The 16,633-nt window shown below is 40.0% G+C and overlaps 1 protein-coding gene across 1 annotated transcript in view; it reads left to right on the plus strand.

The window, feature by feature from the left end:
- The window catches only part of PIK3C2G (phosphatidylinositol-4-phosphate 3-kinase catalytic subunit type 2 gamma), a 195,393-nt gene that overhangs the window by 99,346 nt on the left and 79,414 nt on the right, over positions 1 to 16,633 (plus strand). The window contains exon 18 of the mRNA XM_027665212.1: positions 15,975 to 16,155. Within this exon, the coding sequence (XP_027521013.1) occupies positions 15,975 to 16,155 (181 nt within the window). The remainder of the gene's footprint in view (positions 1 to 15,974; positions 16,156 to 16,633) is intronic.

The following is a 16,633-nucleotide window of genomic DNA, read 5'->3' on the forward strand; positions in this document are numbered from 1 at the left end:
ATCTAATAAATGGTTTGTAGAGTTAAAATCCTTAGACATAAAGGGTGACTCTTAAGTATTTCAGTGTAAACAACAGTGTGGCCTTCAACATATCTCTCAGTAAAATCCTGTTTTATGCTTCTTGTGCTTCATTTTTCTAGCTTGTGTAGCAGGGCTTATATCCAAGTAGATTAAAAAAAAAAATTCTCTTTTTTTCCCTTATATAAGTGCTCAGTTTTCATGTTCAGCTTCCCCCAGCAATTGTTCACAGTCTGTCATCCAGTGAAATTAAAATAACTGTTCCCCCAAGGCCTCCTTCTGCTTAATTCCCAAGATTCTTCAAGATTCACTTGGAACTGAGTAGAGGATGTAATGTGCAAAGTACCATGGTTCTGGCAGTTTGAAAGGGTTGAAACTGGGAATTCCCTCCACCTGGCCATGCAAACATTTCTACCTCTTCTGCTTCAAGATCCCAGTTGTTCTCCCAGGACACAAGTCTGGATTGGGAAAGGAGGGAATTGCCACAATGTTCCCAATGTCTGCACAGAAGTGTGGAACTGTTTGAAGTGATACAAAAGAGGCTTTAGGCAGGCTGAAGAGTGGTCACTGAGAGAACTGAGAAAGATAGCAAGCAAAGTATTTTTATAGGAGGAAGGATGAAGGAAAGCAAGAGGAGAGCAGTCATAAGTAGTGCTGTAAGTAATATAGTTCTGCTGTGTTCTTTAAGAAATAAATAATACTTTTTCCCAGCAGTTAAGTTTAGATTCAGGTGACTTCCCAAGGGAACTGGGGCATCTAGAACCGCTTCTACCAGAAACCATTATTCCCAGGTATAAGGTGTGCTGCTGCTCTTCTTTTTCTATACAGTGTAATTTTGATTGCCTATGTTGCTACATGTTCCTCTAGAGACCCTTGTGCCTAGAAATGTAACCACTCTGTGCTTCTATCTTAGTCTAAGTTATTGATTCTAGAAAACAAACAACCATCAACTTCCCTTTTGGAGAAGCCACTGGAGACTTTTACTTGATCGTTTCACACAAATCCTGGCTCTGACTGAACTGTCCTCTTTTGCCTGACATAACTTCACTAAGAACTGTAGACTGTAGGCCAAATAGTGGTAAGTGAACAGCCAGCTGTTTGTTCAGAGAAAGGAGCTCTGACGATGTTGTCTAGGCAGTGGCATAGGCAAACCCCAGTCTCTGCTATTCTATATACAAAACTGACATGTTTTAGACAGTGTAAAGAATAATGTGGAGTCTTTGGTTATGCCCTAGAATTAATCACAGAAAATTTTGAAGTATTTGCCATTCCTGTGACAGCTGGACCCTGGCTAGAAGTGCTTGCCAGAAATGGCACTTCAGTTTCAGTGCAGTTGATGGGACTGAAGACAGACCAAAGTGATGTTCACAACTCAGAAATGCAGCTCTTGGCACTTTTACTCATGTTACTGGATGAACAACAGGCCTGTCTGTCATAAGGTCATATCTTTTGAAACTGCCTTGTGTTTTTGGGACTCATCATCACACGGTCAAATTGCACTGCTGTTCCTTCCCCATCTCAGGAACTCTCCCAGCCTTGCTGAGGTCAAGTCCTCTGAACAGCCTGATCCTGCTTCAGAACTAGCTGTTAGAACAGGGACCAGTCCAGAGGACCTACACAGGTCCCTCCTGACATCAGCTGTTATATGTTTCTCTGAGTTACAAATGAATTCTGTCTTTGCATTTTTACTGATCCCATTTCCACGGTCCTTCAAGTCTTGAGCCATCAGGGTAGCTCTTAGGTAGTGTCTGGCAGAAAGAGTGCTCTCATCTGTGGAAGGATTGAGAATGATAAGCGTATTTTCTAAAGAAGCAATCTTGTGATAGGTATCATCTGTTGGATGGAGATTTTCATCAGTAACTTTCTGTAGGGTTCCACACAGGTCGTGTTACACCTGGAAGAAAAGTTTCATGGTGAAAACCACAGGATAGGATTCCAGACAGACAAGTAGGGTCAGATGGCACGTCCAGCCTCAGGGAGGTTCCACTTGCCATCAGCGATAACAGTGTTGGGGACAGGAAACACTGCATTGCAGAAATGCTTCTTTCACCCAGCAGTGCAAGCAGAATGCTTCTCCTTACTCTTCTCTCTTCCTTGATATATAAAAATTGGCATTCCATTGTAACCAATGAGGGATTTTATTTTTAATGTTATAATATGAGCAAATTGCATAGCAGCAGGGATGTGCACTTTCTTTTGTAGCATCTGAAGAAACCAAACCTGAAGGCAAGTTGAACAAACCCAAAATTATTTAGTAGGAAAAAAAAAACATAGCTAGAGGGGCTGAGTTCAACATTGTTTAAATGAATAGTTGTTTCTTTTGTTCATTTGTTTCAATCAGTCCTTTTACAAATATAAAATGGAAAATATGAAGAAAAATTGGTAAAATAAATACCTTTAAGAGAAATTACCTGATTTTTCCATTCTGCACATATCACCAATCACATGCTTGGGTATAAAAGTTCTGCAGCTAGGCAGAAAACATAAAATTTCATGATGATATTATTTGAAAAATAGCTTTATAGAAAGTTATAAGTTATAAGTGACAGCAAATGCTCTTTAGAATAAGAAACCAGTAGTTTTCAATTAGTGTTAAATGAGAAATTATGTTATGTCAGCTGATATTAAATCAATATAAATGTCTGGATTAGTACAAAATTATCTGATGTCTGCAAAAAAAATTTAATTTACTGAATTGATATTAATCAGGCTCATTAGCTTTAGTGTGGCAGCTGCCATCTTGGCTAATGAAGAAGGGACTGAACAGGGATTTCCACAGTCAAATTCATGGGCTTGGATTAACTGAAAGAAGTGTCCCTCATCACGAGTATTGTAGCATATTATACATTTTTAACTGAAGTAAGACCTTGTTTGTACATCAGCAAGGGTTGTGGGTTTCTGTTTGGGAAACAGGGCATTGCCATTTGTAATAATTATCCTGTGAGCACTGGGCATGGAGGAGGTCAAACAGTAAACAGAATTTCAATGCTTTTGTAGCATTTCCTTTGTTGAGCCTGGTATTAGAAATCATCATTTATTCTTCTGCTCAACCTGCTACACAATGGCACTCGATGATTTCTATCAGGAGAAGCGCTTCTATTAATTAAACTTTTCTAATAGACACTGCTTAGCCAGCTTTTGAGTGTCTTGCCCAGCCCTCAGATCCCATGTATGTGCTTTTGTTGATAGGGCAGTTTGTCGAAATGAATTTCAGCAGCCATCGTGGCAGATATTCTTGAATTGTCAGCGCTTTGTTCTGCGTGTTGCTCAGAAGGACATTGCTTCGTCATGGTATGAAAATGGAAAGTCATTTGAAGAGCTGCCTCTTTTTAATATAGTTTTTTTCATCAATTTCAAGCTGACACAAGCTGTCTTCAGCTGTTGCCTTCCTTTATAATCAGGAGTTTTTGAAGCAGCGATTTGAAGGTGGTTTATACAGTAATTTGCTGGGCTCTGTAAGGCTCACCATGGCTGCCACCCTGTGAGTGTTGCCAGTGCTTTGCTGTTAGAGAAAGCATGGCTTTTATCCATATTAATTTTTGGCACACACATATTTTTGGTCAGTCAGCAGAGCGCACATCTGAGAAGAAATGTGGTTGATTCAGGGATGTTTACAGAGTGTATATGTGGTGGGAGAGGGGAGGAAAGTTCAGATTTCTGCCTCAGTCCGCTATCCAGCTGCAGCCTCACATGGGCTGAGCATGAGGACAGCACTTTGAGTGCAAGAAGGATGCCTATAGCAGAGCCAGTGAGTTTCAAAGTCCCAGTAGCATTTTGTGTCAGATGGCTGATCTATATTTTTTCTGCCAATGCAGTAACTGCCCCTGGAGAGCTTGCTCCACTCTTTACCTGACTCAGGGCATATGGAAATATGACATCTGCTTACTGCAATAATACTTTCACAAATGTGATTGTGAATCTTGGAACCAGAGCTGAACATTTCATCACAACAACTGAAACTTAATTCTGCTTTTCTCATGAGCAAAAAAATGCCCGGGGCTGTTATTTTCTCCCATATGATTGAAAAATGCTGGCTATATGAGCACCACATGGGAAGGAGGTGGCAGTGTTATTAAAAAGACCTATTTGCCATGGCATTTACCTCTGTGGCATAACAACAGCTTATAAACAAAACACAGCATCCTGTGAGAAAGCCTATGAGAAATAATCTTTTCCGTGTTTGAAAGGGAAAACAAAAACATGTAAAAATAAAATAATTTCGTCAAGGTTACTCATCAAGTAAAATTCAGGAATTCAAGATGGATTTTCATTCTTATACCTGCCTTAAATTCGTCTGACATTAAAATCTATGGATTTTAACCCCAAGACTATACAGTTTGATCCGAAGAGAGTGATGTAAGATTTCCTTGGTAAAAGCTTAACAAGTAATACCTTCTTGGTTAGGGGTTCATTAAAAGGGATTTTAGTTTATTCAGGAGTTTATTCAGACCTGGTCCCACAGTTGAACGTGTCTCAGCAGAGCTAAGATGGACTTGTAAACCTTGATGAGACTTAATGTCTACTTCCCAGCAACGAAAGAGCAACAAGCTGTCTGAAGTGGGAGATTAATTTCAGCAAGCCTCTGCAAACTAAGTCAGTCTAATTTCATGTAGGTCTATGCCTCACTTTCCTACTGTGCCTGCCCTCCAGCTCTTCTGTTTTCCATGGTAACTAGGCCAGCTGTCGACTAGGGAAATACCCTTGGGCCAATTTTCTCTTACTAATATCTTACAGCAAGTTTTCCCTGGTACGTGAGCTTAACTTCAAATTCCCACTTCTCTTTTTACAAAGCCAATATTTGGTGGCAATAAAGCAGTGAAATGGAAGGAAGATCAGAACCAGAACGGTATTTAAAAAAGATAAATCTGAAGATATTTCCTTCTCGGCTCTGCTTTCCTACCTTTGCAAGAGATACTATTACTATGTGTGAAAAATTAATAAAGACCAAGAAAAGAGGATGAAAAATAAAACCAGAGTGGAAGAAATAAAGCAGACCTGAAAAGAAAGGGGTATGAAGGTAGAAACATCCTTCTTTATAATGTAAATGCTTGCTCTTCTGCCACTGACAGGAATGAGCTGACAAGAACCATCTTTCATGGCCCCCTCTGTTTTAATTAGAATAAAACATGGTAGATACCGTCTTGTTTGAAGAAGCTTTCAGGGTAGCCTTTTGCATATGGAGAGCTGTAGTCTGATGATACTTCTCCCTTAAAAGTCAGAATCATGAAAAGATGAAAAAATTGTTATTTGGACTCCAGAGACTCTAGAGACTCCGCCTTGAAAAGTCTGATTTTCTCTCTTCTATTCCCTGAAAACAAATGAATTTTGATAGTTATTTTTGAAGTGTAAAGGGCTGAATGCCTTCCTGACGACGCTCTGAGCTAGGAAGGTTCTCTCAGAGTTGCTGTATTGACAGAGTCACACACGCGCCTGCACTGAGTTAACACGTTGCTGTGATCTGACGGTCTGATGGTCTGATCCATTCACCCTTTGTTGTTGTGCAGGGTTGAGATGCCACAAAATTGACAGAAAAAGAAGACTTGACATCTTACAGAAAGAATACTGTGTCAGATATGAGAGGACTACTGAAAGCAGCGTTTTGCAGTCTTGTAATTACACTGAAGTACCATCATTGCTGAAACACTTGTAGCGGTACCTGCTGAGGCTTGTTTTTCCTCGCTATTCCTGTGTAGGCAGTGATCTGAATAAAGTTCCCTTTGTTAGATATTGGGAAAATAAGAAGCCGGGCTGCTAACTAGAGCAGTGATGAAAGTAAAGATCTGGAAGAGACTGACATGTCAGAAAGTAATGTGGGATCAGTTCTTGTTGTATCTGTATTACCTGTGCTTAAAACACAATAGATCCACAGACAGGTTCTTCCAGAGAGGTAGAAAGGATGCTGCCTTGAAAGAAACATTGACTCCCCACATATCTGAAATGTATCAAATCTCATACCTCCTTCCTCTGCTGTTGACATCTGAACACTGAGATGTAAAAATCTGAGACTCTACTTGAAAGATAACAGCTTTGAATGCAGATGTCGTTAAGCAAAGCAAATTCTTGAAACTGAGTGCAGAGCAAATAGGAAAATTAACAGCTCTGCAGAGCAAGTTCTTTTGAATGACACAATATTTGAAAAACAATGTCGCTGTCTCATCCTATTTTCCACCCCCCTCAAAACCAAATCCTTCCTTCCCCATGACCAGAGCCATAAAAACAGTAATCTGAAAACTCTAGGATTATAAAGTACAGATCTGGCTCAGAATGTATGAATAAAATCTGGGACTGCTCCTGGTATGAGCAGCCAAAGGCCTTAATGACCTTGTAGAAAGACAATTTTAGTTTTCTCCCTGAAGCTATTTCAGAATTAGTATATTAATGTCGTGGTTTAACCTCAGATGGCAACCAAGCCCCACACAGCCACTCACTCACTGTCCCCCGCGGTGGGATGAGGGAGAGAATTGGAGAAGAGACAAAACTCGTGTGTTGAGATAAAGGCAGTTTAAGAGGTAAAGCAAAATTCTCATGCAGAAGCAAAGCAAAACAAGGAATTCATTCCCCGTGACCCATGGGCTGGCAGGGGTTCAGCCATCTCCAGGAGAGTAGGGGTCCATCACACATAATAGTGACTTGGGCAAACACCAGCACTCCAAATGTCCCCCCCTTTTCTGCTTCTTCCCCAGGTTTATGTGCTGAGGCTGATGCCATATGATATGAGATATCTCTTTGGTCAGTTGTGGTCCAGCTGTGTCCCCTTCTAACTTTTTGTGCACCCCCAGCCCACTCACTGGTGGGGTGGGGTGAGGAACAGAAAAGGCCTTGCCTCTTCAAACCCTGCTCAGCAATATCTAAAACATCTCTGAATTATCAACAGTTTCCAGCCCAAATCCAAAACACAGTTCCATACCAGCTACTGTGACGAAAACAAACTCTGCCCCAGCTAAAACCAGCTCAATGAAAAAATAAGAACAATTAAACCAAAACAAAACAAAAAACCCCCAAAACAACAACAGAAAAACCCCAAACCAACCAAACAAAAAAAATGAGGGAAAAAAACAACCAAACTAAAAAACCAAGCAAACAAAAAATCAAAGTGAAGTTGAGCAAAGTGAATTGCCCAATGCAGAACCATACAGAATTAGTTCTGTGTCATACATTTTGTTTTATAGTGTCGCGAGGGATTTTTTGTTCCAACTGTGAAGCTAATGGGAACCACAGATGCTATCCAAAGCCCCTTTTGGTAGACACAAACTACTCAAACAATAGGCAGATGAAGAAATGCATTTTCAGTTTCTCCTCAGTGTATTGCTGTGATAACTGTGGCCTAAATGCAGAAGGAGTACAAAGCTTAGCAAGTGCACTGGCTCCAGTGGGCTCCTTCGGTCTGAATTAATTTTACATTTTATTTATATGGTTTGAAAGTAGAGTAGCTTAGTCACCTCCTGTATTCAGTTAATTGCTGGCATATTGGACAGCATCCCAATAAAGCCACTGGGTGTGCTTATTTTAGTGGTGATTATCCCATCTAATCCCATTCATTGCTAGCTTCCAATGCAGTTACCCACTGGGAAGAACACAACAATTTCTGTTATGCCTGGAATGAATGGCACATTTTAGTTCCTGTGCATGAATTTACTCTAAGCTATTACAAGGATAGATTGTTGGGAGCTTTCAGGCTTGCTGATTCTGGTGTAAGATACTGTGTGAAATTCTGAAAACAATGGAACATTTGTTTTGAGGAGAAAATCTGCAATTTTGGAAAAAGTGCAGACAGGGACGTGCCCAGTCACGTGAAGAAAGCACTGGCAAAGATGGAACCAGACTTTTCAAAATTAGTGCCAGACTTGAGTGCCAAGTTTCTCATTGAATGCAAAATAATAGTGTCCCATTGATAATCTTCATGCAGATATTAAATGCAATAACTCTATTATAAACAGCTTTTTTTAAAAAAAAAAATCTGAATACTCTTTTCAGAGGGGAGGTTTAATCATCCTCATTACTGAGGCAGCGGTGCTTTTTCTACTAATAGTTGAAAACAGACTTACAATTTTAAGTCACTCTCAGTATTAATGTCACTTCAGGATGAAGAGTTTTCATTTCTGTAGCTTTGGATTGATGCTTTATTGGGATGGGATATTTGGTGGACCATGAATGGTCAGTCAGAGAGCACTGTTGTATACAGATGCTGTCAGAAACAACCACTACTTTTGTTATGTTGGTGTTGTGCTGCAGGTATTTTTTTTGTGTTTGTGATAATATGTTAATAAATTTGGTCCTCTGCTGCTTGCAGATTCCACCCAATTTACAGACTGGAGCAGGAAAGGACAGACAAATTGGAGAAGGCACCTTACGAGGATGATCAATTCTTGCTTAGTAGACTTTAGGCCAAGTAACATCCATATCTGGTAGTGGTACCTGTACACTATTATACTTTCCTATTAATTCTTGATACAGTTAATTTTCAAGGTTCATTTTGTTTCAGTTTTGGTTTCAAGCTTTCTTCTCGGGACAAAACCAGTTTTATCTGGGGTTCATTTTCTTAATGCAGAAGTGTGTGCAACCAACTATGTTATGTATCAAATAAAACATTTTTCTGCAAGACAACCTCAGCAGGGCTTGGCGACTTCCTTGCGTAGTGTAACATAGCCTTTGTTTTCACTGATCTGCTGATTTTTTGTGAGTCAGCAGGACACGCATTCCACAGTTAAGGCATTCAGTGGGAGTGGGAGGAGCTGTGTTGATTGAATCTACTGAATCAAATTTGTCTGAAAGCAAATTTCATTGCATTGTTCATAAAGATCTTTGAGTGAAGATTAGCAAATAATGGCAACGTTGTGTTTCTGCAGCCTAACCAGCAGGCTTTATAATAAGTCTGCAGCAGTATTTTGTTGTCTAAGAGAGACCAATGTGGTAGATGCCTGTTTTAAGTTATGTTATTATAAAAAAAAAAAATCAGAAAAACAAAAGCAAATTAATCACATGGTATGTTAAAACAAAATTTCACTTTAAGCAGAGGTATTTTCCATTCAAGGGTAATGCTTTGAAAAATGAATCTATAAAAGCAGCTCTGTTATATGAGAAGCAGCATGTGGAACTGACTGCAGGTTTCTTATGTGAGAAATGTGAAGAGCCAAAAGTGGACAGGTGCTGCAAGTTATGGAACAGCTGCTGTTCTTCCATCCTGGAGACTGACTTGGTTAGAGAGATTCAGAGAAAATATTGTACCACACTTCACTCAGTTTGCTCAAGAAACATAAACTTTCACTCTCTTCTTGTTATAGAATAGAAAGAAAGATGAAAGATCAGCAGATTGGGCATAGTTTTGCTAGCCCTCTTGTGCCTGTCCCTTTCTGTTGGTTTTGTACTTGGTGAAAGAAAGCGAGAGCAAATGAAGCTGTTTTCATCCTTCCAGTCAAATTGATGGTCTTGCACTGTGTTATGGAAAATGCACAAGTCACTTGGGAGAACTGCAGTGCCCCTTCCATCTTTGTTGTACAGTAACTCGTCTGTCTAATTGACTTTTCTCCCCATTCTCCCATGCAGATATTGTGTTGTTCTCAGTGTGCCAAGTGTTTTGTGCTTCTCAGTTGTTAGTTTGTTTTTATATCTGTTGTTTTGTTGCCTGCCATGCCCTAATAGGTCTACCCAGAATGGTGCTGTTGTTTTCTGTTTTCTCCTTTCTGACTTACAGTACATAAATCACACCTTTCTAGAATTTGAGGTTAGTTTAAAAACAGAGGCGTTATCCTGTGTCTGGTTTTTGAAAGGAAGTTGACAGAGATAGCCTGTATGTTTCTCTTGGATAACAAAGGACTGTGAGAACAGAGCCACTGTAAGGCTTTCCAGCAAGCTTAGTTAAATTAAATTTTTCTGTCCAAGAATGGACAGTGTTTCAGCAAGGCTGTGATGGAGGCTGGGAATAGAGATTAAATTGCAACAAGTGTGAGCTGTCCTTTTAGTTCTCTGCAGCAATAGCTGCCACCCTACAGACACATTCCTGAGGACTTCAGCAAGTTCAGTCATCCATCCTAGGCACTGGCAAAGAGACCAGAAAAGCCACAGTCATATTTGCCAGCTTGGCACTCTACTGCCTTAAAGTTTGGCTGTGTCTAAAGAGGCTGTGCCGACCAGACCAGCTGGCAAGTGATAAACTCTTGAAAAGACAAGTTCTGCAGACTTGGCTGTACTCTGCAGAGGAGTAGAGGGGAGTTGCAGGGGGTGGAGGATGAAAGGTACTTTTAGAACCTGGAAGTTGCTGGAGTTCAGTGTTTGTGCAGAACTTTCTATGATGATATCTCTATCAAAGGGATTATTCCCATTATCACTGTCAGGGAAGTAAAAACCTTGTCCAGTGTAATCCTGGGGAGATAAAACTAGAAAACTAAGAAAGGTTTTATTTGCAACTATTAATTTTTTGTAATTAATAGCAGCAGTTCCCTAATCATCCTTGTGACCAGGTGGAGTCATCTTCAGCTGTACATTTTTGTCATCTCTGTCATCCATGTGTCTGTGAATAACTTGTAGTGGGAGCTGCAAAGCCCAAATGCAATCCCACTGGCAAATCAGCCCTGTTACTTATTCTTCTGTTTAAGAATGCAAACAGTAAAATGTTTTCTTCAAGGAGTTGAAAATTAAATCAGTTATATGCTTCAGGCATGTGCCATGGCTCCATGGCACAGTAAAGCACAAAGGACAGCTTAGGAGTTTTGCAGGATGTCTAAGGATAATCAAGACAGATGGCAACCTCAGACATGGGAACTGTGCAGTGGTAAAGAAGTGGTTTTGTGTGCTGATCTTTCATACGAAGGACCATGGAGAACAATTTTTAAGCAATTATTACCATAATGAGCAGCAGTCTTACACTGTTGTTTTCTCCTTCTGTGACTCGTCTTGCCTCCAGCTTAGCAAAACAGAAAACAAGCATGAAATGTAACTTCAGAACAAAGAATATTGACTTCCTTGGTCAGGTTTTCAAAGATTGACCAACAACAGGAAGTACCTCAATCCTATAACCCTAAGGCACCTTCTTTTCACAGTCTGTCTCTGAATCCAAAACACCTTAAGCAAAGAGTGCAGTGTGCGTGTGCTGGTAGGCACAGCTTTTGTGTAATGAATACCAAGCATCACTTGGAAACATTAACTGGGGTCACTACTGACATCATGTGTAAATAACCCAGTCAAAGCGTGCCTTGCTCTCTCATAGCAGGTAGGTGCTAAACCTGCAATAATATACTGGAAACTCTGGCCTTTTCTTGGTTTGGTTTGGTTTGGTTTGATTTTTGCTGCAACGTGGTTTAACAGGCTACCTGTGAGCTAATCTGTCCTGTCAGGCATCGCTCTCTGGTTCACCCTGCTCCCCTTTCTGAAGGAGACAAGGAACAGATGTTCAAGCAGCAGAGTTGTCTGCGCCGCCTCACTCTTTCATTTGTCTGCCAAATCCAACTCAGAGCAGACTCTGTCAGCATCCCTGTCTTCCAGCGTCACAGAAGGAGAATGAGGCCAGCTCACCTGTTTTGCTACCAAGATCCATCCAGTCTCATTCCTTTCCTTCCTTTTTTTTTCCTCCTTTTTTTTTTTTCTTAATTTCCTTTTTCTCTATAGCTGCTGGGTTTAACCCTGTTTCTCCTTCTCTGACACAGCAGACAACTCAGCCTGATTCAGTCCCACCTTCCCTTCTTCCCTGTGGCAAAAATCTCTCCAGCACACTTTTGTTTCTACACCCAGAAAACACACACACTCTTCTGCAGCTGTGAGTGCCAGAAAATGGGATTGGAGCCATCTTGCAGGATGGAGCAGATGCACACAGAAAGGAGGAGAAGCAGCTGCTTGCAGAAGTCGAGGGGCATCTTTCAGGGCACTCCAGTATTTGACTTGGACCCTCCAACTGCTGCTAGGCACAGGCAGTCTAGTTTGCTTCCTTTCTAAATTTTAAGTCATCTTCCTTCTGTGCTGTTCACAAAAGTGACCTTGGGACAGTGTCTGAATTCCCCTGGCCTTGCTGAGAACAAGGGTGTTTGTCCCAAATGGGAGAACCTTGAAGAGTGAGGAAGCCTCCCTGTTTTTAGGAGCAAGATACTCTGTCTAGGCCTGGCATAAAACCAGGTTTTTATATTGAGTTCTGTCTTGCAGAATCCTGTGAAAATTGTTGGTAAAAAACCAACCTTTTTGGCTTCTTCACTGGCAGCCTTGAGTTTTAAATCATTCCAATTTTGTCTTCCTCTGTCACAGCTAGGCATCCTGTTCTAACTTGAAAATTTCATTACTGTCTTGAACATTTCTCCACCCTGCAATCTCAGAAGCTGCAGCCTTTCCTATGCCCACTGAGTTCTCACACTGGCAGGGTGAAGATGTGCACGCCAGGAAACTGGGAAGACAGAATTACAGCAACATATGTGTTCATTTGTTGAATAAACATTTTAGCAAACCCTACAATGAGTCATCACATTAAAAGCTGTCCTTTGTATCCTCTTTGGGACTGTTTTTATAAAAAGAATATAAAAGTCAGGCCCAGTCAATTCAAATCAATTTGCAAATTAAGGTCTGCAGGCTTTTAGAAGCACACCTACCTCAGTGGGTAGGGAGAAGGCAGCTGTGCTGCCTGTGCCACAGTCCCTCATGGGGCTGCTGGGGAAGCACATGTGCTGTCAAAAGGTGACATGTGTGTTCAGGCTGTGGGAGTGTGTGTTGGGCATGGAAATGGATTTTACCAGTGAGATCATGATGACTGTCTCAATTTTCCCCCTGGACTGGGCTCAAAAATCACATGTGAGAGGATTCAGACTCCATATGTCCTCTGTCCTCATGTACACCTTATGCATAAGCTCTCTGAATCTGGCCTGTAATCTTAGGTAGAAAAGAAATCTTTATATCATATGTGTGTATACAAGCTTATTTCCTGTGAACACTCAGCCATAAGAATGATCAAAAAATGGGTCTTTTAAGTTGATCTGAGTTATGCAGGGAGTATCTTTGTTTAAAATAGTAAACCATTTTGGTTTTGCTATTTTCCTTCCTGTATGTGAAATCCTAAGCCTTTCATTTTAGGGGAGAAAAAAAGCTGGTTTAATATTCTCTATATCTGAGAGGATTAAAGGGACATCTCAAACACGAAAAAGTAGCCTTTCTGGATTCCCTAAATATGTACTGTTAAAAATGGAGTATTTGAATGAACATGATTTAGATGTTCAGAAGCTGATTCCAGTGCAAGCCTAAGTGCAGACAGAAGGTTCTACACCAACACATCACAGTGAAGTTGTCTTTTCTTAAATGCACTTGTCTTTTTAGGGCAACACTGAACAAGTTCATTCTGCTCGTGTGCCAAGTGAAATACAAGCTGTTTAGCTGAACTGAGGCTGAGCTGGGCTTTGCTGTGGTACACTAAAATTCCCATATGACAGTTTGAACTGCACCAGTGATGCTTTTGTTTATAAAGATAATCATCAGGCCTCTTCCTGATTTGCTGCTGAAGTGGACAGAGTATGTTTTTGTTTTGAATCACCTTGTTTGCCTACAGCTGAGCTAAAAAACACTGCAGAGTGTGATTCAGTACCCTAAACATTGGCTATTTTAGCCAGCATAAGGAATCTGAAACATCTGCATGGGAGTGGCATACATGAGATATTCCCTCTAGTGGACCCATACGCTTCCAAGGCAGCAGCTGGAGGCCAAGTAGGATATCCTGAGATATCTAAAATGGCATGAACTATCTACATTTAAGCAAATGAATCCCATCCTGTTTAAGCTGGGACTTACTCTCACTGAAAAAGGAGAGAATTTGTTTACCCACTGCCACATATCCACTGTATGTCCTCTCAGCCTTCTTCCGTTTGTGATGGGTTCAGGAAAAGAATAAAACTACCTCTGTGTGCTGGGGTTTGCCTTCCAACAGGCATTGCAATGACAACTTGTATTACTTTCTGATCCAAAAAGTAATTATTTGTTTTTACTAGTCTACAGAAAGAAAAAGTAATTTCAGACTCCTCCAGAGAGTGCTGATGATAAACTTCTCATATCGCTTCCCTTTCATGCCCAGGCATTTCTGATGGAAACACCAAACATTCTTTTTAAGATTTTCAAGTCCTTAGAAGTTCAGAGGTTTTGTATAGCTGCAAAGGCTTTTCAGAAACCAGTAGGTGATATTGTTCTGCATTGAATTACATAGGAAAAGGGGACCTAGAAGAATCATTGCCTTATAAAAGATGACAAGAATCCCTCATCACCAAAAGAGGCCTGTGCTGCAGTAGCAACATTGTAATGCCTTGTATATGATTTCAAAGGGCTTGAAGTGTATATAGGAATTATGGTTTTTTACCCATAAATACCAGTGCTTTATATTATATCTTATTCTTGCTTTTTGTTATGGGATATATTCTTATGTGATGTGCCTTGGAAGTCAACAGCTTCTCTGATTTTCTGTCCTGTGAAAACTAGCATTATTTGTTAGGTTTGAGTAGCCTCATCAGGTAAGGGAACCTGCACTAAAACTGAGACATTTTTAAGGAATTTGAGGTTTGAGATGTTCTTAAGGATGAAGTTGAGGTGGGGGGGAAAGTTCATACAAAAGCAAAGAGCAGTTTATCAGTCCTTCAGGCAAAGGGAAATCCCAGGTGATGGGTAGGATGTTAGTAGCAATACAGAGCTGGTAATTCCATCTACACTTAAAAAAATAAATAGTGTACAAAACCTCTGGTCCTCATAAGGAAAAAACTTCCCAGTGATTAATTCAATTAACTAAAAAAAAAACCTCTAAAGCCACAGCTTTCCTGACCCAAATAAATGTCTAATTAGAGAAGACTGCATGGTGAATATGATTTTTAAAAGTATGTGTTTGGTTTTATTTCTGACTTTTATGTTGGCAATAACTCCAGTTCCAAAGCTTTTATAGGCTTCAGTAGAACTAAAGACTGAGTTTTTGCTTTAGACCAACACTTACCAACAAAGAAAGGAATAAAATGGGCTCATTTCACTCTTTTTAGCCATATAGCCAATTTCAGAAATGTCTCCTCAGCTTTAAATAGTGAAAATTTCTAGAACTGATGGTACATCTGAGACTAAAACAGACTTTAAATGCACCTCACAGCTGAAAGATGTGCTTGCTTGTGTAAGTGTACTGGCAGGAGGAAAAAAAAGAATACATTTGTTACAACCTGCCCAGCAAGGTAGAAGTAACTTCTGCTTTTGCTAATAAATCCCTTGCAGTGAATTAAAGTAAATTGATACTAGATGATCAGTGTTTACAGATATAGATATAGGTAAATATGATTTATTTTTAGAACAACATGGTTGCAAAGGAAAACAGGTAAGTAGCCGTTTTGGTTGTTATAATGTATAGTAATATAGCAATAAAAAAGCTTAAAGATGTCACCCAAGAAAATGTGTAAGGGAAAAGGGAGAGAAAAAGAGAATGACAGTTACATAAAGAAAAAGTGTGTGTTTATAGTCACCACTCAGAGGTCATTGCCAAACTTGGTTGTAGTTGCTGCTGCAGGTGTGGGAGTGGTGGGGGGAAATAAGCCCATGGAACAAAAAGTCCAATGGCTTCAATCCCTTGGCAGGAGGCTTGCACAGCTCACTACAGGAGCGATGTTTTAAGGCAATTAAAAAAGTCCCAATTCCTGACGAGATTTAGGGGTATATGTTTAAGACTGGACTTCAAAAATACAACTTCTTTTCACTTTGTAAACTTTTCTTGCAGAAATAAGAAGCGCTACAGGCTCTGCACTGTGTATGGCAATAAGAAATGGCAGGTTCCTATTTATTTAACACTCTTGGACTCTCATTAGTTATGAAATGGGACTTAAGTGCTGCCTAAAAATAAACATTTTTTTTCTTTCTCTGCTGCCCAAAGTTGCCAAACATAGATTAGTCTGGAGCCCGTTTATTGTTCCTGCTAGAAGTGATATAAAATAAAAATCAGTTTTTGATACACTGATTTTTTTTTCCTCTCTTTCCTTCAGGCTGTTGAAGAATGCACAGAATGAAGTTCATTTCAAAATCTGGTATAAGAAACTACTGGCTGCTCTCCAATTCTGTGCTGGACAAACCCTGAACAATGAGTTTTCTAAGGAAGAAAAACTCATCGAAATTCTGGAAGACGTTGCCATAAAAGTGAAAGCTGCCAGTGACCCAAAAAGAAAGGTTTGTTAAAAAATATTTCCCCTTCCATCTAAATTTCTTCAGGTAATTTTTCTGGAGTGACACCTGTTTCCTTTAACGCCCTTTACATAAACAAACCAAATTTGACTAAACTTGGTAAAATTTTTTGCTGCTCTGAAAGCAAGTAAAACACAGGTATTTAATAGGACAACTCTCATCACTATTACTATTGACGTTAGCAGATCTTTTAAGTCATTCAAATTCCTTCATCAGTGGTTGCTTAACAAGACTTGGAGGTGTACAGAAGTAATGGCAACAAAGCTGAGTAACATTTTACTGAAAGGAATGCTCCCATTCACCACCTCATCCCAAAATATTTGACTCCTGTCAAGCTGCAGTATTTCTTGAAAGGTTTGCTAAGAGCTGTTCTTGACAGGATGGACACATTGTCATTTAACAAAGGCAGCCAGAGTGGAATGTACTTAATATCTCAAATGCAACATTTAGCAACGAATATTGA

Source organism: Corapipo altera, unplaced genomic scaffold (genome assembly GCF_003945725.1).
Source record: "Corapipo altera isolate COAL_440 unplaced genomic scaffold, ASM394572v1 1, whole genome shotgun sequence".
NCBI classification, from domain to species: Eukaryota; Metazoa; Chordata; class Aves; order Passeriformes; family Pipridae; genus Corapipo; species Corapipo altera.